This window comes from Lontra canadensis, unplaced genomic scaffold, assembly GCF_010015895.1.
Source record: "Lontra canadensis isolate GAN:19392208 unplaced genomic scaffold, GSC_riverotter_1.0 scaffold101, whole genome shotgun sequence".
Taxonomy (NCBI): Eukaryota; Metazoa; Chordata; class Mammalia; order Carnivora; family Mustelidae; genus Lontra; species Lontra canadensis.
This window is the reverse complement of record NW_022631095.1, coordinates 2265075-2292085: the sequence shown is the minus strand read 5'-3', so window position 1 is coordinate 2292085 and position 27011 is coordinate 2265075. Positions and strand designations below refer to the sequence as shown.

Below are 27011 nucleotides of genomic sequence, written 5' to 3'. Positions count from 1 at the left end.
AGAATGGATAGTCTTTCCAATAAATGGTGCAGGAAAAACTGGATATTCACATAGAAAATAACGATTAGATGCTGACTCTAACTTTCACAAAAAATAACTTAAAATGGATCATAAATTAAATGTAAAATGTAAGGCTATAAAACCTCTAGGAGGGTAGATTTAAGAGTAGATCTTATGTGAAGTGCTCTTCCACAATAAAAATAATAAATAGGAATAATAATAATCTTAGATAAATTCTTTCAGAAAGTACTGAGCTCAGAATTGCCTTGATGCTTAAACCAGAAAATATTCTGAGACAAGAAAAAAATGCAGACCACAATCCCCTTGTGACGATAAGTCCCGTCAACCCAAACAAAATATAAGCAAATTAAATCTACCACTATATATACAGAACAATGTAAGTGAAGCTAATGTTAGAATGCATGGTTGGGTTAGCATTCAAAAACCAATCAATGAAATGCACTATATTAATTAATTAATTAATTTTTAAAAGGAGAAAACTCATTTGAATCAGCTCAATAGACACAAAAATAAGACATTGGACAAAATTCAACACTAATTCCTGATTTGAGACTCTCAGCTAACCAGAAATAGAAAGGAACTTCCTCAACATGCTAATGGTATCTGTTTACCAAAAAAATTTTATCTAACATTATATCTAATGGTGAAAGTCAGAAAGCTTCCTCCGCCAATAAAAACAAAGCAAAGACCATTCTCAGCATTTCTAATTGACACTAGATTCAAGGTGAATTCACAAAAGTCAACTGTATTTTCTATACTAGCAATGAATAATTCTTAAATAAAATTTTAAAACAATGCTATAGAAACAAACTATAGAAAAACTAAATGAATTAAAGAAGAGCTAAATAACTGGAGATACACACCATGTACATTGATTGGCAGACTCAATTTTAATTTAAAAAAAAAAGTAATTCTCCCAGAATTGATGTATGAATACCACACAATTCCAATTAAGTCTCTATATTCACATGCTGATTCTCCAATTTATATGGAAATACAAAGGTCTCACAATAATAAAACTATCCTAGAAAAAAGGAACAAAGTTGGGTGATTTACATTACCTGTTTTCAAGATTTACTGTGAAAATACATGAATTAAAATAGCGTAGAACTGGCATAAAGTATGGTTACATAAATAAACAGAAAAGAATCCAGGGATAGACACACATGTATAGTAATTTACTTTCATAAGAATGCTAAAGTATTACAATATTTAAATATAGTCATCTTAACAAATAAGAAATATTTGATACTCAAATGGAGCCTAATGAACCTCAAAAACACTACCCAAACACAAAAATGCACCCAAAATGAATCAAAGACCACTGTGAGTGATAATTGTAAAACTTCTCAAAGATAACATAGGAGAAAATATTCATGACCTTGAGTAGGCAAAGATTTCTTAGGACATAAAACGTTATGACCATACAAGAAAAAAATGATAAATTAATTGGTCTTCATAAAAAATAAAAAATGCCTGTTATTCAAAGATGTTGTTAAACAACCAAGAAGGGTATATACATAGACTGGAAATAAATATTTGTAATATACATGTCTGACAAAGAACTAGTATCCAGCCTATAGGAAAAAAAACTCTTACAAATCCATAATAAAAAAACAAACAATTTAATGGTTATTTAAGAACAAGAGAACATGTTCAACATCATTATACTCAAAGAAAACACAAACCAAAACCATTGTAATGGTTAAAATTTAAAGGGCTGCAACATCACATTTTGGTGATGATGTGGAGGAAATTAAGTTTCATATGTTGCTGATAAGATTGTAAAATAATATAACAATTTGGAAAATAGTTTGCCAGTTTCTCATGAACATATATGATCCAGCAATTCTACTTTTAGGAATTTGGAATAATGGGCCACTACTGTTAGCAACTCAAATATCCATTAGCAGGTAAATGAAAAAACAGATTGTGTTATACTTAAACAACAAAGTATTACACAAAATAAAAAGGAAGAAACTATTGTGACATAAAGCGACGTTGAATGAATCTCAAAACACAGTACTGAAAGGAAGAAGCCAGGGCCACCTGGCTGGTTCAGTCAGAAGAGTATGTGACTCTTCATCTCAGGGTCATAAATTTGAGCCCCCCATTGGGTACAGAGATGACTTAAATAAACAAATAAATAAACTGAAAGAAGAAAGGATATATGAGGCATCATTCTATTCACATGACTTTCTAGATCAGGCAAACTGACAATTAGATGTTTCCTGAACAGGTATCACAATCTCAGATTTCAAGATATAGTACAAAGCTACAGTAATCAAAGCAGTATGGTACTGACACAAAACCAGACACTCAAATCAATGAAACAGAATACAGAGTTCAGAACTAAAGTCCCACTTATACGGGCCATTGATCTACAACAAAAGAGGCAAGAATATACAATATGGAATAGACAGTCTCTTCAATATATGGTGTTAGGAAAATTGGAGAGCTACATGCAGAAGAATAAAACGACAACTTTCTTACACCATACACAAAAATAATCTTGAAGTAGATTAAGAAACTACATGTGAGACCAACCTGAAACTGTAAAATTACTAGAAGACGACACAGCTGGTAATTTCTTTGACATAAGCATAGAAACATTTTTCTAGATATGTCTTCTCTGACAAGGGAAACAAAAGCAAAATTAAACTACTGGGACTGCACCAAAATAAAAAGCTTCTCCTTAGCTAAGGAAACCATCAGTGAAACAACAGGGCAACCTACTGAATGGGATAAGATATTTGCAAAATTATATATCCAATAAGCGGTTAATATCCAAAATATATAAAGAACTGTTATACCTCAACACCAAAAAAAAAAAAAACAATTAAAAAATGGACAGAGGACCTAAATAGACACTTCTCCAAAGAAAACATACAGATGGCCAACAGACACATGAAAAGATACTGAACATCACTCATGATCAGGGAAATGCAAATCCAAAACCATAATATCACGTTACACCTGGCAGATGGTTAAAATTAAAAATAGAAGATAACAAGTTGGCGAAAATGTGGGGAAAAATAACATGCATTGTTTGACAATGCAAATTGTTGAAGCCATTGTAGAAAACAGTACAGAGGTTCCTCAAAAAATTAAAAATAGAAACATCAAACAAACTCATAATTGTACTTCAGGTACTTACTAATTCAAAAAGATATGTACACCACTATGTTTATACTTGAATTGTTTATAACAGCCAAGATATGGAAGCAACTCAAGTGTCCTATGATAGATGAATGGACAAAGAAGATGTGGGAGATCTATCTGTATTTATATCTACAAATATAATGGTAGACAGATAGATACAATGACATATTACTCATCCATAAAGAAAAAAATAAAATACTGCCATTTGTGACAACATAGATGGACCTAGAGGATATAATGCTAAATGAAATAAGTCAGTCAGAGAAAGATCAATACCATATGATTTCACTCAAATGTGGAATTTAAGAAACAAATCAACAACAACAATAAGAAGACAAAAAAATAGAGAAAAATGGTGGTTGCTAGAGGGGAATGGGCAGGGGAATAGTGAAAACAGATAAAGAGGATTAAGAGTACAATTATTATGAAGAGCACCAAGAAAAGCACAGAATTGTTGAATCATTATACTGTGCACCAGTTGCAGGTATACCAGTTTCAGGTATACCTTAACACTGTATGTTAATTATATTTTAAAAGACATTAAGAGAAAAAGAAATTAAGAAAGAGAGAGAGAGAAAGAAAGAGGAAGGGAGAAAGGGAAACAGAATTAAGAGGGAGGACTTGATCTACCCAATGGCAAAACCTGGGTGGCTCAGTGGGTTAAAGCCTCTGCCTTCGGCTCAGGTCATGATCCCAGGGTCCTGGGATCAAGCTCCGCATCAGGCTCTCTGGTCAGCAGGGAGCCTGCTTCCTCCTCTCTCTCTGCCTGCCTTTCTGCCTATTTATGATCTCTGTCTGTCAAATAAATAAATAAAATCTTTAAAAAAATAAAATAAAAGTGTGGTATGGATACAAGCATATTCAGACCCATATACGTATCACACCCTAATATCACTTCCATCTATCTTGTAATCATGGAAATGTAGAATAGCTGCAGTATGGCCGCAAATACTGAATTGTCTTAAAGTACTACAACCTGGACCTTTTGCATCCACTATATTTTCAGAGCTTCCTTACCAAGTGTATAATTAAAATCACCCTATGTTCAGACTGTAATATTAATAGCCTTACCTTACCATATTACTGATCCCATTGTGGAATAATACCCTAAAGGATACTTGGTGGAGGGCTGACATGTTAATCTTCAATAAAACATTTATAACATATCCAGAGGTTAAGCACAGGTATCTTAGATATTTAGTTTAGAACACAAAAGTTCATTCTAACTGCCTATTTTTCCCATCAGCAATAAATTTTAGGAGTACATTTTCTACTTGTTCAAAATCCTTCAACCTACATCTATATAGTATATTCTGGATGTATTTCAAACTTGATTTCACTTACTGTCAATATTCTGCATAGTACTCAGTCATATTTGAGATATGTAACATTTATGACAAAGATATGAGCTTAAACAATTAATTTATTAATTAACTTTCCTATTTATCAGACTTACTTCCTCGGTACCACAGTCACACGCTTCACCTATCTCCACTCTGCCGTTGCCGCAGAGTGCTACCGCACTTTTTCGCATTCGTGGCTTGTTCTGAAGACATTTGGCACCCATATTTGAAATGAAATTTTCAAAGGCACTCAAACTGCAACTGCTAAACGTCTTCACACCACTTGATCGCCTAGAGGTGAATCCATATAATGTCATTGGCAGCACACTTCCAAAAACACAACTCTATATAATATAAATTACTTTCAAAATGTTAAATTGAATAGGTAATGATAAATGTTTATAACAAGTGCTTAGAGGTCAAAATTATTCCTGGGTAGATCATGTGATTTTATTTACTGGGATACATATCCTTATTCAAATAAAATTAAGTACAATTTAATAGTAAGAAATAAACAAGCCAATTAGAAAATGGGCACAGACTTGAATAGATCATTATTCAAAAAATACATATAAATGCCCAACAGGAAAATGAAAAGGTGCTCAATATCACTAGTCATCAGGGAATTTCAAATCAAAACCACAATAAGATATCACCATACACCTGTTAAGATGGCTATTATCATTTAAAAAGATCAGATTTGAAAAAAAAATTAAATTAAAAGATCAGATTTGGCAAGGATATGGAGAAATTGGAATCCTTGATACACTGTTGGTGGGAATGTAAATTGGAGCAGTCACTGTGGAAAACAGTAGAGAAGTTCTTCACAACATTAAAATAGAACATTAAAATAGAATAAAATATGATCCCACAATCCCACTTCTGGGTATACATGTAAACTAACTGAAACCAGAATCTCAGTGAGATATCTGCACTCCCAAGTTCATTGCAGCATTATTCACAATAGCAAAGATAGGGAAGCAACCTAAATTTCCATTGACAAATCAATGGATTAAAAAAATGTATATACATGCATATATATGTATATACACCCACATGCAACAACATGGATGAACCATGAGGACATTATTCTAAGTGAAGTAAGCCAGTAACAGAAGAAAAACACTGTTTGATCTCACATATATATATTTCAAGTAGTTAAACTCATGGATGCAGAGTTTGTACCATGTATAATGGTGGTTGTCAGGGGCTAAGAGGAGGTGGAATTGGGGAGTTATTCAATGGGTATAAAGTTTCGGTTATTCAATATGAGTACACTTTAGAAACCTGCTGTACGACAAGTACCTATAATTAACAATACTGTATTGCACATTTAAAATTTTAAGAGAATATCCTGTTAAGCATTCCTACCACAATAAAAAAATAGATTATTTTATATACATTATTATATTAATTTTGAGTTTCTGGGCATGACTGTATATAAATTCTTGTATATAAAGAAAAATACTTATACATGTATATGATGTCTCTTGCCCAGGAATGAAGAAAACCCTGTATCCATTTATGTCAATTCCTGGATATATATCAAGAATTCTTCAAACTTCTCTTCTACTCCCTCAGTCCTTCCCCTGACTATTATAAAATTAAGAATCAAACTCTTTGAAAGTTTGAATCTTTTCTGTTTTAATGTTTTTTTTTCATTATTTATTCACAGATTTGTAGCACATATATGATAGATGATTCATTAAGTAGTAAGTTGTTTGAGGCAGGAACTTTATCATCTTTATTATTGGTATTACTCATCACAAGTACAGTACTTAGCAAATACAGAATCAATTGTCTATTGATTTTTTATAATAACAAAAAACTGAATAGATTATACTGTGCTTGGTTCTGATCTTTCTCACAGATCTCAGAGAAATTTTATATTAATCAAAATTTTATGTCATTATGTCCACATACCACTAATAAAGATAGCTTCAGAGAGTATTTCCATAAGATGAGTCACTTTCAATATGTAGTAAAACTCTATCAGATAAGGAGAAAACTGACATTTATTGAGTACCTATTATTAGCTAGATATTTTAAATACTTGAATATTTAATACACACTACATATCAGGGAGTCTGGTTTTGTCACCAATATTCTATAGAAATTGAACTAAAGTTAGAAAGTTAGAAAGTTAGAAAAGCTAAAAACCTCACAAAACTCAGTTTGTAAATTAGCAGGATCAGCATTCACACATAGCTGTTTAAGATTTCAAATTCAGGTACATTTTTTACCCTCAAATTCATCTTTGAACATTACATAATAAAATATTTACTATTAAATATGAATATGTTTTTACTATAAATCATAAATTTTGATAATAGTATCACTAAAATTGAAAAGTGAGGAAAATTTTAATTGAAAACTATATAATATTTTGGCTCTGGAAACTACTTTAGGTCTATTATATATAATCTTAAGTTATTCAACTTTTTGCTCCCCAAAACAGCAGTTCTTAAGAATATGTGTTCCCAAAGATTACTTGTAATCAACTATACAGAATTTTTTCTATTAATTTTGTTGAGATTTTACATTTTGAATTCTAATGCTATGTTAGTTTTGTTTCCAAATTATTTATAAAAGCTTACTGAAACTATGATATAACTAGCCTAAGCTCTAGGTTCAGAGACAAAGAAATTGAGTGATAGAAAAAAGTAACGGTACTTTCCCTTTGGAAATGGAAAATGCCTCTACCATTTTTTTTGAGGTGAAGGCTAGCACTTGACAGCATTTTGAAAAAAGAAAAATTTATCTTCCCCACTACCCCATTTTCCTTTCAAGGCCTTTCTCTCTTCTACATTTTTTCCCCTAAATTCCTGTTCTCATTGCTCATGTTTTCCCTACTCCTCAAATAAGAGGTAACAGCACAGCCATAAATAACTTAGATATAACTTTATTACTTACATCGTCACAAGTAACGGATAAAATACAATGTAGCTATCATGATCTCATTTTTCAGAAGAGGAAACTAAGAGTTAGAAAATATAACAAACAAGTGAAAGATTCTAAAGCCCATGTTCCCCTCAATGTATTCCATTCTGAAAAATGGTATCTCCTCTTCTTCAATCAAACTTCCATATTTTAATGAAATTGGTCTTAGCAAGGAATGAAAAGAAAGCAATATTCATAAAATAATTCAATCTCATTGAATAACTGATAATGCCATGTTCCTTCTAAATATTTTTGCCTTGTAAAATGATGGAAGCAGACAGGAGAGCAAACCTTGCCAGGAGTTTTCTCTAGGTTTCTACATTCATAGCTCTTGCCATTTTCCATGCTCCTTTCTTCTTTTCACCTTTGAATTCATTTGTGTGTGCAGACTATCCTAAATGTGAGAGTTTAAGATACAAGCAACCCATATTTAAAAAGCAGATGTAAATTAAAATATCCAAATAATATGCCAGTAGGATCACTGAATTATAAGAATTAAGTCTGTTCAAATGCATGCTAATGTTCTCTTGCTTTGTGATTCAACTTAATTCTAATATATTTACTGTCTTGTATATGAAGTCATTGTGGAGTACAGAAAATAACAAAGATTTGGGTTAGATAAACTTGTTAACTAGTATCAACACTGTGACTTAAGAGGTTTTAAACAAAGTAATTTAACTAAGTCTCAGTTTTCTCTTCTACAAAACAGGGATAATAATACCCATCCACCTCATAGGGTTGTTGTGAAGATTAAATACTATTAAACAAGTAAAGTGCCTAACTGAACTCTATGGCTTTTATTAAGTGCCCAATGAATCACTGGTGATATTATTGACATCAACTGAAGTTTGGCCATTAATTAACTGTATATCCAATGTAAAGTCATTTAGGCTACTACTAATACTAAGCAGGGGCTTTAAAAGACACATTAAATGGAAATAATACTTTCTTACGTACATGCCTCCTTTGAAAATTACTTAAAATAATGTATGAGATGTATTGTGGAAATACAAAATTTTGTAAAAGTAAGGTAATACCTATACACAAGAGTTTTATAAGAAATTGAAGAACAGGCTGCCCCTGGGTGGCTCAGTGGGTTAAAGCCTCTGCCTTCAGCTCAGGTCATGATCCCAGGGTCCTGGGATCATGCCCCACATCAGGATCTTTGCTCAACAAGGAGCCTGCTTCCCCCGCCCCCCTCTCTCTGCCTGCCTCTCTGCCTACTTGTGATCTCTGTCTGTCAAATAAATAAAATCTTTAAAAAGAACATATGTATATACACATATATTATTTTTATATAAAGCTAATTTAGATCTAATTTGTAGTATAATACATATGTGTACATAAATATGTATGTTAAAGTTGGAACAGTTATGAAAGAGCATGTTTTCAAAAATTAATGCCTTACTTTCACTTCTGACTTCTCATTGTTCTTCAACTATGAATCAGTCATACTTAGCACAGTCCCTTTGATATGGGAAACAAAGGCAAAGAAATGTAACTTAAAACTTCCTTACAGCTTGCAGCCCACTGATGGAAACCTAAAACATGCAGAGCATGACCTTCTTCAAGGAGCTCATGGCAGCCTTAGTACCTTAATGTTTAAAAGTAACCTTATAGAGACACCTGGGTGGCTCAGCATGTTAAGCCACTGCCTTTGGCTCAGGTCACGATCCCAGAGTCCTGGAATCGAGTCCTGCATCGGGCTTGTTGCTTGGCAGGGAGCCTGCTTCTCTCTCCCACTCTGCCTGCTTGTGCCCTTGTTCTCTCTGTCTCTCTAACAAATAAATAAAGTCTTTAAAAAAAATAAAAATTTTTTTAAAAAAGTAACTTTATGTTGGCATCAGCTGGCCCCTCAATGTCCTGAAAGCCTTGTTTCCAGATTCCTTGGAGATTTGCGCCATTCCTAACCCCCACTAATTAAAAAGTACACAGTCAATCCTTATAATTCCAATATAGCCCTTTCTGCCCACCGGTCCTGCCCCATGAGTAAGGAAGGGGTGAAGTCTAGGCAGGAGAGAGAGGAGGCCCCTGATTTCCCTGACTGGGCTCTGGAACTATTCCTGGCAGGTGTAGACAGCTGAGAGAGCTGAGCAAAAGATAAGGGAACAAACCAAGAATCTCATGACCACAACCTTTCCAGCAGTTCTCAATAAAAGATCGCCCCTAAAAGCCCTCAGCAGCAACCCATTCGGGACTCTTCTCACCCTAGAGAGATTTTTCTTTCCTTCCTGCTCTCGCCTTCACTCAAAAAACTTCCACTTCACTTCACCCTTTTGTGTCTGCAAGATTCATTCTTTGACTCTGTGAGATAAGAACTCTGCAATCCTGCAACACTTTCTCACAAATAAAAAATGTAGAATACTATATAAACCTGGGGCAGGAGTTAAGATGGCAGAAGAGTAGGGAGACCCTAAGCTTGCCTCATTCCTCAAACACAGCTGGATAATTATCAAATTCTGAACATCCAGAAATCAATCTGAAGTCTGAGAGAACAAAACTGCAAGTCTACAAGTAGAAAAGCAAGCACCTTTGGAAGACAGGAGGTGCAGAGAGTTGATATGGGAGAGATATAACTTGGGTACTTCGCAAGGGAGGTAGTCCTGCTTAGGGACACTACTGCAAAGCATTACAAGAAGCAGAGCACAAAATCTGAAATATTAGACATCCGCCACTGCCAAGATTGTCCCTGGCTTAAAGGCGCTCAGGTGGCAAAGAGGGGCAGAAGCCCAGGAGTAGACAAGGTGGTCTGAGGATTCCCTGGGTCACAAGGAGAAAAGGTGACACGTATGTGCTGCACTCTTTTCAGGCATGGGAATGGGGGCTCCGGCTGAGGGCAGCCAGCCTAGGTGCTGGCTCTCTGTTCTGCGCTGCCATGAACTCTGAACTGCTGCACAGTTATGGGGCTGCTTTCTTGGCAGAGGCTGACAACAGGAAACATGAAGTGAGACCTTCCCCCACAGAATCAGTGCAAGTCCACACCAGGGGAGTCCCTATAATTTGGAGTTTTGAAACCCAGTCATACTCCAGAAATAAAACAGTTCAGACACAGGCAAGGTGAAGGCAGGGATCTGAGGGCAGCTGGGAAACGATTGATTATTCTTCTGGATGGCGTCCTGGGGATTTGGAGGCATAAACCCTCAGCACTAGTTCTAGAGGATGGGGTTTGGGGGGACGGGGTTCTGCCATTTTCATCCTGCCCATCAACATTGAAAGCCTTCAGGGAGCAAAAGAGAGCCACCTAGTGGAGGCCAGAGCCCTGCACCACCCCCCCCACCCCTCGCCCCCTAGAGAGACATCTCCACTAGGGCAAGTCCACCTGAGAAACAGGGCAACAGGGTCCCTCCCCAGAAGACCAGCACAAACAAACATCTTGCACACACCAAGTCTACTGATCTTAGAGTGTTGCAAAGCTTCAGCTCTAAGGTAAACAGGATCTAGCTTCCTTTTGACTTTTATTTTGTATTATTATTTTTTCATTTTTTTCATTTTTAATTCCTTTTTAATTGTTTTTTTAATTTTTATTTATATTTTATATATTTTGTTTGTTTGCTTGTTTATTTATTTACTTTTAGATGGAACTTCTTTTAACAAGCAGACCAAAACACACCCAGGATCTAATTTTGTTGTTGCTGTTGTTGTTGTTGCTGTTTTTCTACTTTTCTTTTCTGGACAAAATGAAAAGATGGAGAAATTCATCTCAAAAGAAACAACAGGAAGAAGCACACATGGCCAGATATATGAATTCAGATATAAGTAAGATGTTTGAACTAGAAACTGGCAAGATATACTCCGTGCTGAATGGGAAAAATATGCAGCCAAGAATACTTTATCCAGCAAGGCTGTCATTCAAAATAGAAGGAGAGAAAAAGAGTTTCTCAGAAAAACAAAAACTAAAGGAGTTCATGACCACTAAACCAGTCCTGCAAGCAATATTAAGGGGGACCCTGGAGTAGGGAATAAAAAAACCAAAGCAACAAAGACAAAAAAGGACCAGAGAACATCACCAGAAACATCAACTCTATAGGTAACACAATGGCACAAAATTCAAATCTTTCAGTAATCACTCTGAATGCAAATGGAATAAATGTTCCAGTCAAAAAACACAGGATATCAGAATGTATTAAAAAAAAAAAAAAGCGAGATCCATCTATATGCTACCTGCAAGAGACACATTTTAGACTTAAAGACACCAGCAGATTAAAAATGGGAGCTGGAGAATCATCTATCATGCTAATGGACATCAAAAGAAAGCCAGGAGGAGTTAAGATGGTTGAGAAATAGGGGGACCCTGACTTTCCTTGTCCCTTGAACAGAGCTGTATTGATGTCAGATCACTCGGAACACTCAGGAAATCCATCTGAGGATTCGAAGAAGGATCTCAGCAGCTGAGGGAGATAGCATGGCAGCTGCGAGGTCTGTGGAAGTGAACTGTGGGAGAGAAAAAGTGCTCTGCTGAGGAGGGGAGGGAATTCTTTCCATGGGGAGAGAAGAGGAGAAGAGTTAAGAGAGTGCAGCCTTGGGTTCATACAAGAAGACTTCTAGGGACCAGAGGCCAAGAAGCCAGGGGAACTAGTGTGGCAGGTTTTTCTGCAAACAGTGTGGAACGCAATCTCTCAGGTTTTGGAAATGCAACACTTTTGCCAGATTGAAACTGTGGCGTGTGCTTCTGGGGAGGAAGAGGATGGTGGCCAGAGAGCACACAAAGTGCTGTAGGAATCTCCAAGATGCACTGAGAGAAATTGTTTTCCTTCCTGGAGTACACTTGGAAAATGTATACTGCCACACTAGTGGCAATCCTTATATCAGACAAACTAGATTTTAAGCCAAAAATTGTACTAAAGAGATGAAGAAGGACACTATATCATAATAAAAGGGTATATCCAACAAGAAGATCTAACAACTGTAAATATATATGCCCCCGGCATGGGAGCAGCCAGCTATATAAATCAATTAATAACAAATTTAAAGTCATTGATAATAATACAATATGACTGGGGGAATTTAACACCACACTCACAGCAATGGACAGATCAGTAATTGGAAATAAGGGCTTTAAATGACTCACTGAACCAGATGGACTTAACAGATATATTCAGAGCATTTCATCCTAAAGCAGCAGAATACACATTCTTTTTTAGTGTACATGGAACATTCCCCAGAATAGATCACATACTGGGTCACAAATCAGACCTCAACAAGTACAAAAAGACTGAGATCATACCATGCATATTTTCAGACCACAGTGCTATGAAACTCGAAGTCAACCACAAGAAAAAATGTGGAAGGACCACAAATACATGGAAGTTAAAGAACATCCAATCAAAGAATGAATGGGTCAACCAGGAAATTAAAGAAGTACTTAACAAATACATGGAAGCAAATGAAAATTAAAACATGACAGTCTAAAACCTTTGGGATGCACCAAATCTGGTCCAGAGGGAAGTATAGTAGTACAGGCCTTTTTCAAGAAGCAAGAGAAGTCAAATACACAACCTAAATTTACACCTACAAGAGCTAGAAAAGAAACAGAAAATAAAGCCTAAATCCAGGAGGAGAGGGAAAACAATAAAGATTAGAGCAGAAATCAATGATATAGAAAACAGAAAAGCAGTAGAATACTAGATCAATGAAACCAGGAGCTGGTTCGTTGAAAGATTAGCAAGACTGCTAAACCCCTAGCCAGACTTATTAAGCAGAAAAGAGAAAGAAACCAAATTTAAAAAATCATGAATGAAAGAGGAAATATCCCAGCCAACACTGCAGAAATAAAAATAATCATAAGAGAATACTTTAAAAAAAATTATATACCAACAAACTGGGCAACCTGGGAGCAATGGACAAATTCATAGAAACTTATAAACTACCAAAACTGAACCAGGAAGAAATAAAAAATTTGAACAGATCCAAAACCAGCAAAGAAATTGAATCAGTAATCAAAAATCTACCAACAAACAAAGTCCTACCCAGATGGTTTCCCAGGAGAATTCTACTAGACATGTAAAGAGTTAATACCTACTCTTCTGAAACTGTTCCAAAAAACCGAAATGGAAGGAAATCTTCCCAACTCATTCTACAAAGCCTGCATTACCTTGATTCCAAAACTAGACAAAGGCCTACTAAAAAAGAAAATTAATAATGTCCAATAACCCTGATGAATACAGAAGCATAAGTTCTCAGTAAAATACTAGCAAAGCAAATTCGACATTACATTAAAGGATTATTCACCATAAGCAAATGAGATTTTTTTTCCTTGGCTGCAGGGGTGGTTTAACACCCACAAATCAATCAGTGTGATATACCACATTAATAAAAGAAAGGTTAAGAACCATATGATGCTCTCAATAGATGCAGAAAGAGCATTTGACAAAAATACAAAATCCTTTCATGATATAAACCCTCAACAAAGTAGGGATAGATGGAACATATCTCAACATCATAAACACAATATAAGAAAAACCAACAGTTAATTTTTTCCTCAATGGGGAAAAACTGAGAGGCCTTCCCCTACAGTCAGGAAGAAGACAAGGATGTTTACTCTCATCATTATTATTTAACATAGTACTGAAATTCTTAGCCTCGGCAATCATACAACAAAAAGAAAAAAAAAAGCCATCCAAATTGGCAAGGAAGAAGTCAAACTTTCACTCCTCACAGATGACATGGTGCTCTATGTAGAAAACACAAAGGATGCCACCAAAATATTACCAGAACCTATCCATGAATTCAGCAAAGTTGCAGGATATAAAATCAATGTGCAGAAATCTGTTGCATTTCTATACATCAATAATGAAGGAGCGGGAAGAGAAATCAAGGGATCAATCCCATTTGCTGTTACACCGAAAACAGTAAGACAACTAGGAATAAATCTAAATAAAGAAGTAAAAGATCTAGGGGTACCTGAGTGGCTCAGTTGGTTAAGCATCCAACTCTTGATTATAGCTCAAGTCATTATCTTATAGGCTGTTAGACCCAGCCCTGTGTCAGGCTCTGTGCTTATGGGAGGGGGGGTGTGCTTGAAGATTCTCTCCCTCTACATCTCCCGCCACATGTGTGTTCTCTCCCTCTCTCTCTCAAATAAATAAATAAATAAATAAATCTTTTTTAAAAAACAAGAAGAAGAAGAAAAAGATCCCCACTCTCAAAACTATAGAAACACTTATGAAAGAAATTGAGGAGGACACAAAGAAATGGAAAAACATTCAATGCTCATGGATTAGAAGAATAAACATTGTTAAAATGTCTATACCACCCAAAGCAATATACACATTTAATGAAATCGCTATCAAAATACCAACAGCATTTTTCACAGAAATAGAACAAACAATCTTGAAATTTGTATGGAACTACAAAAGACCCCAAATAGCCAAAGCAGTTCTGAAAAAGAAAACAAAACTGGAGGCATCATGATTCCAGATTTCAAGCTATATTACAAAGCTGTAGTCATCAGGACAGTACGGTACTGGCATAAAAATAGACACACAGATGAATGGAACACCATAGAGAACCCAGAAGTGGACCCAAAACTATATGGTCAACTAATCCTCAACAAAGCAAGAAAGAACATCCAATAGAAAAAAGACAGTCTCTTCAACAAATGACGTTGGGAAAACTGGACAGCAACATGCAAAAGAATGAAACTGTACTATTTTCTTACACCATACCCAAAAATAAATTCAAAATGGGTTAAAGACCTTAATGTGAGAATGGAAACCATGAAAATCCTAGAGGAAGGCAGAAATGTCTTTCACTTAGGCCATAGCAACTTCTTAATAGACATTCACGACAGGCAAGGGAAACAAAACAAAAAATGAACTATCAGGACTTCAAGTAAAAAGCCTCTGCACAGCAAAGCAAACAATCAACAAAACTAAAAGGTAACATATGGAATGGGAGAAGATATTTGCAAATGACATTTCTGATAAAGGGTTAGTATTCAAAATGTATAAAGACTTTACTTATCAAAGTCAATACGTAAAAAATAAATAACCCAGTTAAGAAATGGGCAGAACACATGAACTGACACTGTTCCAAAAAAGACATCCATACGGCTAACAGACAGATGAAAAATGCTCAACACCACTCATCATTATCAAAATAAAAATTAAAACCATTATGAGATACCATCTCAAACCTGTCAGAATGGCTAAAACCACAGGTGTTGGCCAGGATGCAGAGAAAGGGGAACCCTCTTACCCTTCTGGTGGGAATGCAAACTGGTACAGCCACTCTGGAGAACAGTATGGACCTTTGTCCAAATGTTAAAAATAGAGCTACCCTATGACCCAGCAATTGCATTTCTAGGTATTTATCAAAAGGATACAAAAATAGTGATTCAAAAGGATACATGTACCTCGAAATTTATAGCAGCATTATCAACAATAGCCAAACTATGGAGAAAGCCCAAATGCCCATAAACTGTTGAATGGATAAAGGAAGTGAATGTGTATATATACAATGAAATATTACTTAGCCAACAAAAAGAACATAATCGTGCCATTTGCAATCACTTGGATGGAGCTGGAGTGTATTATGCTAAGTAAAATAAGACAGTCAGAGAAAAGCAAATACCCTATGACCTCACATATATGTTGAATTTAACAAAGAAAACAGATGAACATATGGGAACAGGGAAAAGAAAAAAAAGAGAGGGAAATAAGCTGTAAGAGACTCTTAACAATAGAGAACAAACTGAGGGTTGAAGGAGTGATATGAGTGGAGGATGGGTTAGATGGGTGATTGGTATTAAGGAGAACACTTGTGAATGATGAGCACTGAGTGCTGCACCTAAGTGATGAATCACTCCAAAAACCAGTATTGTAGTGTATGTTAACCACCTAAAAAAAAATTTTTAATGCAACAAAAACAAATCAAAATAAAAATAAAATTTAAAAAATTATTTGTAATGAAATTCAACAAAGTTCTGACATTTCCTGCAATAAATACTTTTGTTGTCTTAAAAAAAAAATAGTCTAGTTTGTCTGATAGAGCTATTGCTACTCCAGACTATTTTAGCTTCCATTTGCATGTAATATCTCTCTCCAAACCTTCACTTTCAGTTTGTATATGTTTTTTTTTTCTGTTGTAGGCAGCATACAGATGGGTCATGTTCTTTTACCCATCCTGCCACTCTATTCTGACATGTTTTTAACAATCCTCACTATGAGATTTCACAAAATACAGTCTCATTCCCTTGCTAACGTATTTTTGCAATTGGGTTTGTTATCTTTGACTGTTCTTAATGGTATTTCTCTTTCCAACTCTCTTACACTTAAAATTTCAGGTTTATATTTTGTAGTACTTGGTCCATTTACAGCTAATTGGTGCTATAAGTAAACACTAAATTTTTCACTTCAAATATTTAAAACAAGATAAACATAATCAATAAATCTTACTTTTAAATAAACTTACATAGCTTCTGGATTCATTATGCAAATTGCTCCTGAACAGTGACATTTCTTTGTGTCATCATATGACATTCCCAGACTGAGTCCAAGCATCTGTGTAACAATAATGGAAAATGCCTCCAAAGTTATCTCCTTGGGGTACTACATTAACAAAAACAAAATTTCAAATGAAAGACAAATCATTAAAAGGTGATAAAAAGTGATAATTTTCTAATTTTGAACATATTTATTATTTTACCAAATACTTAAGGATAGAAAATACAGCTCTTTGGACAGGTGAAAAGCTGAAGTTCTTCTTATGAAATTTTATTGAGAAATAAGCAAATTGAGTCTATGCCAAGCTTGATCATGATTTAACAACAAAATACCTAATATAATTCCTAAGTACCTATCACAACAATATAAAAGAGCTGTTTTTCATTGTATCTTTTGGCTACATGGACCATGATCTTCAATTTACCTAATTTCTTATAATAGCTCTTATATACATTTAGAATGGTCCACATGATATTCTGCTTCCCAGCACATGAAATGGCCACAAAACCAGATTACTCAGTTCAAGTGCGCTATCAGTTTCCTAATGGGATTCTCCATGACTCCATAACTCATATCAGGAGAAACAACAGAAAGACTCTCAGGTAGCATTCTTGTATAATACCACTCACATATTTAACAAGTGCAGAGATAACTTCCATGCCAAGGAGAAATGTGATACTGGTAATTCATGATGAGCAAAAACATCATGATTTCTCCAGTTATGACCAAATCTGGCATTGAATAAAGTACAGGTGAGGACAGGTTGTGAGGAAAATCAGGGCACTTCACTGCTCCAATGACAAGCTCTAGTAAAAATTTATGGTTCAACTGGATTGTTAATAGTACTAGAGGATACATATTATGAGAAATATAAAGGAAAAGCTGTGAACAAGCAACTGAGAATGCAAATAGGCAGTTGTAAGCCTCTGAAGCAGCACTGGAGTAATTCCCCATCTCCTATGTTGGATGGACATGGCTGAGGACCATGCACAAAGCATAAGGACTGCAGGGCTACAGCACTAACTTAATTCTCAAATCTACCAGATTTGGTAGGGAAGGTGTTAAAATCTGAAACTTGGTAAAGGAACAACTGGAGTGACATGGACAAATATACTTAGATTTTCTTTTCCAGCATAGGAAGCCTCACTCCAAACAATATGAGAATGAGAGAGACGCATCAAAAATAAGTTTTGATGTCATTTGTCTCACAAACCCTCATGGCCTCCTGGTCCGTATTAAGAATTACATCACAACTGAAGTGATATTACCAAGATGGCATCATAGGTCATTCCCAATTTCACTGCCCCCTTTCAACAAGAACAACTAACACTACTCTTGGACAGAAACTACTCTGAAGATCCTAGAACATGGAGGTCAGACTGAAGCACTCCCTGCACTACAGAAAACAAAACAGACCACATTGGAAGGGTAAGAAGAGTAGCTACACACTGACTGTTCTGCCCTTCCGCAAGACTGGTATAATGCCATACTAGGAAGTCTTCTCATTTCTCACTTGGAGGTGAGACTTCTCACCTCCAAGTGAGAAATGAGAGCTGAGGGTGGACATCCAGCTCCCCCAGGATTTTAGATGACTTCTTAGGAGTCCCCAGTCTGATTTGCCCTCACAAGGAGCACAGAGGATGCTACATGAATTGAACATGGGAAATCTGTGACAGAGAAGAATGGAAGGACTTAAAACAATGCACACTCAGATCTTGGCAGACCAAGTTCTCACCCACAGCACCCAAAAAATAGTCCCAACCAGCAGTTTTGCCGATCTGTAGAGCTAAGACATAACGCAGTCTGACCAGGGAACCCAATGAACAGTAGGTCTTCCTGATTCGGTCATCAAAGAGCCTTGCCGTTGAAGACTGGTCTGTCCCTCAACCCCACCCAGGTAGGGAGTTGAATCATAACCCCCCCAATGTTGAGTGCACCTTCTGGTCATAATACCTAGAAGCTGCATAGGTCAGCAATATTCAAGTGGAGTGTACAGTAGGAATAGCTATTGTCCACAGAGCAAAACCAGTGGTACCTTTCAGCCAGGAACTTGGGGTACATGTCAGCCTAAGACCACAGATAGCCTTCCTCTGCTTAAAGTCAGTTCTTCCCAGATAGGAAAGGTGATTCATACCCCTTCCATGGCTGCATGTAGCTCCTGGCCCTGCCCGCCATAAGCTTAACTGCAAATATCTAAGAGGCTGCTTAGAAAAGTCTCTCCTGCTCTGCCCAAGAATGGGATTTAATTTTCAGCCCTATTGACTACTGAATGTAGCTCCTGGCCCTACCTGAACAGAAAACCTAGCTGGTACCTCTGATAGCTGTGCAGCTCAGCATCTCTTGAACAGAGAGAATGACAGGCAGCGGTGATTATCCACAAGGCAAAGCCAATGGCACCATTTGACTGTGGAACTTAGGGTACAGGTCAGTTTGAGTCAAGACCAACAAGCCATCTGATTCTCATTCTCTACTTTTGCAGAGAAACTAATTTGCAGTCCTGCCCATTGCTAAATACTGACTTCAGCCAGCCTAGACCAGAGAACCTAACCAGTGTACATGGGAAACTGCATAGCCCCATAGTGACATGAATGGAGAGCACAGCCCATGGCTTTCCCCATCTTCAGAACAAAACCACTGTCCTATCTAGCCAAGAATTCAGTGTATGATATTGCCTGTTTTGTGTCCCCAGACAATGGGCCATACAGGATTTGGGGTACATTCTGCTATCTTGCCATGTCAGGGAAGCTAAATCATAGTCCATCTCCTGCTGAGTAAGTACCTGTCCTACCCATCTAGGAAGCCTGATGAATGAACCCAGGCAAGTGCTGAGCATCTCCCACACCCTTACTTGGGAAGGGAACCAAGCCAGCCATCCTATCCAACAGTTACTAGCTAGCAGCACTTCCATTCCCAACCCCAGAGCTCAGGCAGTAGACTCACCCAAAAATAGACCCTGAGAGCAAGCTTCACCTTCCCCAGGGCACTACCAGTGGTCATGTCTCGAAACCCAAACTGAGCTGATAATGAACTGTCTCCGCAAAAGCAAAGCTGTAAAGTCTGAAAAGGAGACCACTTACTCAAATGCAGATATACCAATGGAGGCTCCTAGATGGCAACCTAGGAAGACCCTGCACTCATCTTTTTCAAAGACATACCCAATCTATGCCTACCTAGAGAGCAATTCCTCCTGAAAAAGAACTAAAGGCACATTAAACAGCTTCTGGACAACACAGGATAGAGGAAACACATAGAGAAATGAAGGAGATATGGAGACACAAAAATGACAGGAACACCACCCCTGATTCTATAGGCTAGAGTGTGGGAGGATAGCACTGAGGGATTGTGAGCAGATTCATTTTTAAAAGCCAGAATTTAAAAGGGAAACCAGAATAGGAAGGAACTAACCCTCCACCAAGTGATGGGGAATCAGAGAGGCTGACACCACTATTTACATTATCCTGTTGACTTGACAGCACAGATGGGAGCAAAATTCAGGCACTTTAGCCTGCCTACCCTCTTACCCAACCCTGGGCCCCTAGCCAACACCAGCCCTGGACACTCTGGAATACAGGGAGGACAAAAGTGCCACAGAGCCACTATAACAACTGGAATATAAAGGAACCAGCCCTAGAATTCTATCAAGTGTCCAGGGAGCTGTGGAACATTCTCAAGGGCCAGAGGGGCAGGGGAGTACCATTGCTTACATTCCTCCTCCGCCTTGATAGCAGAGACAAAAGCAGAGTGATGACACCCTAGCAAGCCCAGTGCCTGGGATTCTGGCCCACATGAGACCCAGTGCTGCCCCCAGAAAAGCCTCACAGTGGGACCCCAGTGTGGCATACACAGGGAAATCCTTGGACAGTGCTGGCAATAGTGCCAACCATCTCACCAAGATGATATATGTACAAAGTATCCTCAGTTACTCCAGGGCAACATCCACTCTACAGAGAGCCCCAGAACCCACTGGCAAGTGCCTACTTCAGCTTCAGCCATTGTACCAGTGCAGTCCCAGTATGAAGTGTCCCAGGACTTTCAGCCCACACCCATTACAGATACAGCAAGGCAACCAAAGCTATCAGGCACACACAGTCCACATAAGGGGTGCTCCTATAAAATATAATTTCTTCAAGTCTAAGAGAAGCAGCTGTTCTACTTAATTCATAGAAACAAACACAAAAAGACAAACAAAATGAGGCAGCAGAGGAATCTGTTTGAAACTAAAGAAGAAGACAAAAGTCTCAGAAAAAGAGCTAAACAAAACAGAAATAAGCAACCTACCTGATAAAGAGATAAAAGTGATGGTCAAAAACATCCTCACTGGAGGGACGCCTGGGTGGTTCAGTCAGTTAAGCATCTGTCTTCAGCTCACGTCATGAACCCAGGGTCCTGGGATTGAGCCCCATGTTGGGCTCCCTGCTCAGTGGGGAGCCTGCTTCTCCCTTTCCCTCTCCCCCCAGTTCCTGATCTCTCTCTCTCTCTCTCTCCCTCTCTCTCTCTTAAATAAATAAATAAATAAAAACATGCTCACTGGACTGGAAAGAATGATGATGGATGAACTCATGGGAACTTCAACAAAGAGACAAAAAATACTTTTTAAAAAATCACGCTTAAAGAATAGAATAACTAAAATGAAAAATACACTAGAGAGAATCAAAAAAAAGATTAGAGAAAGCAGAAGATGAATTAATGTTTGGGAAGACAGGGTAATAGAAAGTGCCCAAGTTGAACAGCAACAAAGTAAAAACAAATTTTTTAAATGAGGATATGTTAAGGGATCTCTGGTATAACATCAAGCATACTAATACTCTCATTATAGAGATCCCCAAAATAAAAGAGAGAAGAGAGCAGAAAACTTATTTGGAGAAATACTGGCTGCAAACTTCACTAACCTGGGGAAAAAAAACAGACACCCAGGTCCAGGAAGCAGACAGCCACAAAGAAAATAAACCACAGGAAGCACACACTACAATACATAATAATTAAAATGGCAAAGATTAAGATAAAGAGAGGTAAAGAGAGAATCTTAAAAGTACCAAGAGCAAAACAAGTAGTTATATACAAGGAAACCCCTTAATAATGCTATCAGCTGGTTTTTCAGCAGGAACCTTGCAGGCCAAAATGTAGTAGCATAACATATTTAAAATGCTGAAAGGAGAAAACTGCAAACAATAATACTCTCCCTGACAAGGCTATCATTCAGAATTCAAGGACACAAAGAGTTTCTCAGACAAACAAAAGTTAAAAGAATTTATCACCACTAAACTGACCTTTAAAAATATGTCAAAGGGACTTCAATGAAAAAGACAAGACAGGACACCTGGGTAGCTCAGTGGATTAAGCCTCTGCCTTTGGCTCAAGTCATGATCTCAGAGTCCTGGGATCGAGCCCTGAGTCGGGCTCTCTGCTCAGCAGGGAGATTGCTTCCCTTCTTCTCTCTCTGCCTGCCTCTCTGCCTACTTGTGATCTCTGTCTGTCAAATAAATAAATAAAATCTTTAAAAAAAAAAAAAGAAAGAAAAAGATAAGACAATAATTAGAAGAAAATTATAAAAACAAAATTTCATGAGCAGAAGAAACAAAACAAATGAACCTAGCAGTAAAAAAAGAGAGAGGGGGCAAACCAAGAAACAGACTCTCAAATGCAGAGAACAAGCTGATGCTTACCAGAGGGGAGGTGGGTTTCGGGATGGATGAAATAGGTAATGGGATTAGGAAGCGTACTTGTGATAAGCACCAGGTTTTGTATGGAAGTGTAAAATCACTAATTGTACACTGAAAATAATATTATACTGTATGTTAACTGGAATTTAAATAACAACTTAAAAAAAATGAATGAAGTCATGTCATTTGCAACAACAGGATGGATGGATCTAGAAGGTATAATGCTGAGTGAAATAAGTCAGAGAAAGAGAAATACCATCTGATTTCACTCATACATGGAATTTAAGAAACAAAACAATGAAAGGGAAGGAAAGAAGCAAAACAAAAACTAGACTTCTAACTATGAAGAACAAACTGATGGTTACCATAAGGAGGGGGGAGGGTACAGGTGAAATAGGTGAAGGGGATTAAGAGTACACTTATCTTGATGAGCACTGAGTAATATACAGAATTATCCAATCACTATATTGTACCCCTGAAATGAATACAACACTGTATATTAACTATACTGGAAATAAAATTTTTAAAAAGGACCTATATGAAAAAATTAAAATATTTTAGATTCCTATATTCCTTCCTCAATCCTTATGTTAAATGGTAAAGTAGTTCGAAAATATTCTTCTTAGGGTGCCTGGGTGGCTCAGTGGGTTAAAGCCTCTGCCTTGGGCTCAGGTCATAATCTCAGGGTCCTGGGATCAAGTCCCATATTGGGCTCTCTGCTCTGAGGGGAGCCTGCTTCCTCCTCTCTCTCTCTCTGCCTGCCTCTCTGCCTACTTGTCATCTCTGTCTGTCAAGTAAATAGATAAAATCTTTAAAAAAATTAAAAAATTAAAATAAATAAAATATTCTTCCTAGCTTTCCAGAAAAATAAAGATAAATTGAGACCTGTGGCACTGGTAGACCTAGCCCATTTTGAATTGTACTCAAGTGTAATAAATGTTCCTCAGCCATATCTGGCCCACATCTATCTCATGTTTGCAATGCCCCAAAAGCAAACAGAAAAGCTACAGGTGAGAGATGGTCAGTCATAGCTGGGATTTCCCTCTTGTCTTCCTGCTAGGGTAGGAGCAGGCAATGAGTTTCCTGGAGGAGAGACCTCCTGCCTAAAAAGTCCTAAACCCAGAACACTGGGCAAAGAATCTGGTCAAAAACAAAAGTAAATTATTTCTTGTAATTAAAGGAATGTAAAGAATAATTTTGAAAATAATTTAACACCTAATACATTTAGGATATAACCCACAGGATGCCAGAAAAAGTAGATAACATTGAAAGAAAAATCTGGTCTAGAAATAAATCCTGAATTGGCCCACATTCAGACCTTTGAAGACATAAATTTTTCTTTATGTGAATTCAATATACAATACCCAATTCAAATAGAAAAATAACAATATTTTAAACAATAAACTGGAAACCTAACAAACAAAAAACTCAAGAATTACTCCAAAAAAACAGCAAAGGATTCTAAGAAAAGGAAGATAAGATTTAATTTTCTGTGGCTGTTGGTTTCACTCATAGAAGTTAAAGAAGTGAGGAGCTAATTAAGCATTTCCATTAGACCTTGATGCCCAAAAGGTCCTCCTCTGAGCATCAGAGCTTTACTAGCATAACAATATATTTCTTTACCCAACAGTTAATATTATTTACATATCACAATATTATAAAATACTATTCATTAATTTAAAGTATAAAAGTTTTTATAGAATTATAAATTTTATTAATCTTGACAATGGATATAAGAAGTGTTCAACTATTCTAATTAATTTTTCATATTAAGTAATCAATGGGCATTGCCTAAGGTAAGTCAATATAATACAAAAAGATATGAATAAAAATATAATTATTAAAATAAGATCATGTGATATTACATATTATGTATATATTATACATGTATAACTATAAAGTACATATGCATATAATGTATAATGATACATAATTATCATATATTTCAATAGTATATATAGTATATTATTTGGTAACATATTTTAATAATATAAAATACTATATACCATATATATGTATGCTATATATTACATACTATATATAAATATATACTATATATATTTTAAAAGTAGTATATAATAATATATTTTAATAATAATGTGAATGTTGTTAAAATAATAAAAATTTAAGAATATATACATGACAAACAGAGAGAGTGGGCTAAATATGTTATAGGTAATATGACCAAAATTGCCTAAAGTTTATAAATCAAAATAGGGGGAAGAGCACATTTACTTTAAATAATAAATTTAGCTATAAGAAGAGTTTAAACAGAAATTATAAAGTCTTCAGTAGGACTCCTTGAAGAAGATAAGGAAGAATTACTATCAAATTTTGCTTTTTATACTTATTAAAATAATTTTGCCAGGTACATGCACAAATTTTGTAATAAAAATTATGAGTATCAGAAATAAAAATATGTGCTGCAAAATCCCATTTTTGCAAAAATATATAGAGAGGGAGCCACAGTAACAGATAAAGACACAATGTAGAAGATACATATTAATCAAAATATTAATAGTGGTCATCACTTCCTGAGTAGAGAGATGCCATAAATTTACATAAATTTCCTTATATGTTTCTATTTAACTTTTAAATGGGGCAGAACATAAATTATTTTGTAATTAAAAAAATTTTTAGTACTTCAATTTTTTTTTTAAGTGAACAGGATGGGAAAATTGCTCAAACAATTACTTTACCTTTCAATGATGCATCTAATTATATCAATAATTTATTTCTAATATATATAAAATATTTACAAATATTATAAATTTTTTAAACAGGCATAAAAAGTTTCTTTTAAATACTCATTAAATTTCTTTAAATTCTCCAACTTTATGTCTATAAGTGAAAATCTGGGTTATAAAAATTTTTTACAGATAATTTTTCATGATGTACTATTCTCTATATTAAGGAATGCACGTGTACTTGTGATATTTTTATTCTACTTCCTACTTCCAAAATAATTGCAACAGATGTTTCTTCTACAAAATACTCTTCCTTCTACACATTTCAAATTTTTAACAATAGTAGAAAGTAAGTGTAACCTCTAAATGCAAATATAAATGTAAACTGTATAAAATTTTTGTTATAATGTTGAATGATTTTTTAAATGTATAAATTTTTTTAAATAATAAGATTAAATAATTACATACCAAAGCAATTCCAGCAGAATAATGAGTAACACACATCTTTCCAGGAATTGTTGCTCCTATATAACCTGGATGATCTCTATAGCTAAATAAATAAGTATATATTTATAATTAATTTTGACAAACATTTCAAAGATGAGAATTTCTGCTAATAATTTGTCTGGGGCCCATAAAATCCTAGACTGAAGCAAACTGAGGTACAATCTTTCCATACTTATTATTTCAAATTAAGAAGACATTTCTAATTAAATGAGATTAAGCATATTATATATACTTTTTAAGATTTTATTTATTTATTTTTCACAGAGAGAAAGAGACAGAGCACCAGCAAGTGGAGCAGCAGGCAGAGAGAGAAGCAGACTCCCTACTGACCAAGGGACTCAATCCCAGGACCCTGGGATCATTTTCTACTCCTGTAGAAAACTTACCAGTTTCTCGTAAGAATGACTTCATTGCTCTATAACTTAACATTATTAATTCTTCTTTGAGTAAGGGCCCATATAAATTGTCAATAATGCACTAACCTTAGAGATTTTTCATAAAAATTATTCCATTTAATTCTCAATTTAAGCCAATGAAATAGATATTATTATCTCCATTGAACAAATCATACATCAGATGAGAACTTAAAAGTAACTATCTCAAGGTAACACAATTAATAAGTGCTAGTGAAGGATATGAATTTAGGCAATCTGAACCCAGAGCCACACTTTCAACCACTAAGATACAGACACTCTAAACATGTTCTGCCATCTTTAGCACCCTCATCAAAACAAACATTCCAAACTATATATAAAGAAACGTGTTTCAATTATCAATTGGAACATGCCCCTAGTTTCAACTGTACTTCGCATCACATTGCACTGTCTTCCTAGTGCTCTCTTTATTCTGTCTCTCTGATATTTTTTATGCCTAACCCTTCCAGCACTTGTTTACAAGTATTCACTCTTACATGCAACTTTGGATCCCCGCTCCCCCATGTTTTGAGTACTGTTTACACTCATTCTTAATCCAAGAGAGTGCTACCAATAGATGTGAAAATGTAAGGACTGGTATTCAGCATCAAACTAGAGGTCCTAGCCTGTTAAATAAGGCCAAAAATGTAAAATAAAAGGTATATGGATTGGAAAAGAAGGAATACAGTTTTCTCTGTTTATGGATGACATGGCTGTCTAGGAAATCCCACAGTATAAAAAAAGCTACTAGCACTGATTGTGTTCAGCAGGTTTTCATGTCTCAAAGTCAATGTACAAAAGTCAATCTGATTTTCACATACTAGCAATAAAATAT

General features: G+C 35.9%; 1 protein-coding gene across 1 annotated transcript in view; it reads right to left on the bottom strand.

Annotated features, from left to right (window-relative positions):
• The window catches only part of ADAM32 (ADAM metallopeptidase domain 32), a 185621-nt gene that overhangs the window by 82324 nt on the left and 76286 nt on the right, over window positions 1-27011 (bottom strand). The window contains exons 10-12 of the mRNA XM_032838058.1: window positions 25725-25806; window positions 16878-17014; window positions 4640-4817 (exon numbers count right to left, since the gene is read on the bottom strand). Of these exons, the coding sequence (XP_032693949.1) occupies window positions 4640-4817; window positions 16878-17014; window positions 25725-25806 (397 nt within the window). The remainder of the gene's footprint in view (window positions 1-4639; window positions 4818-16877; window positions 17015-25724; window positions 25807-27011) is intronic.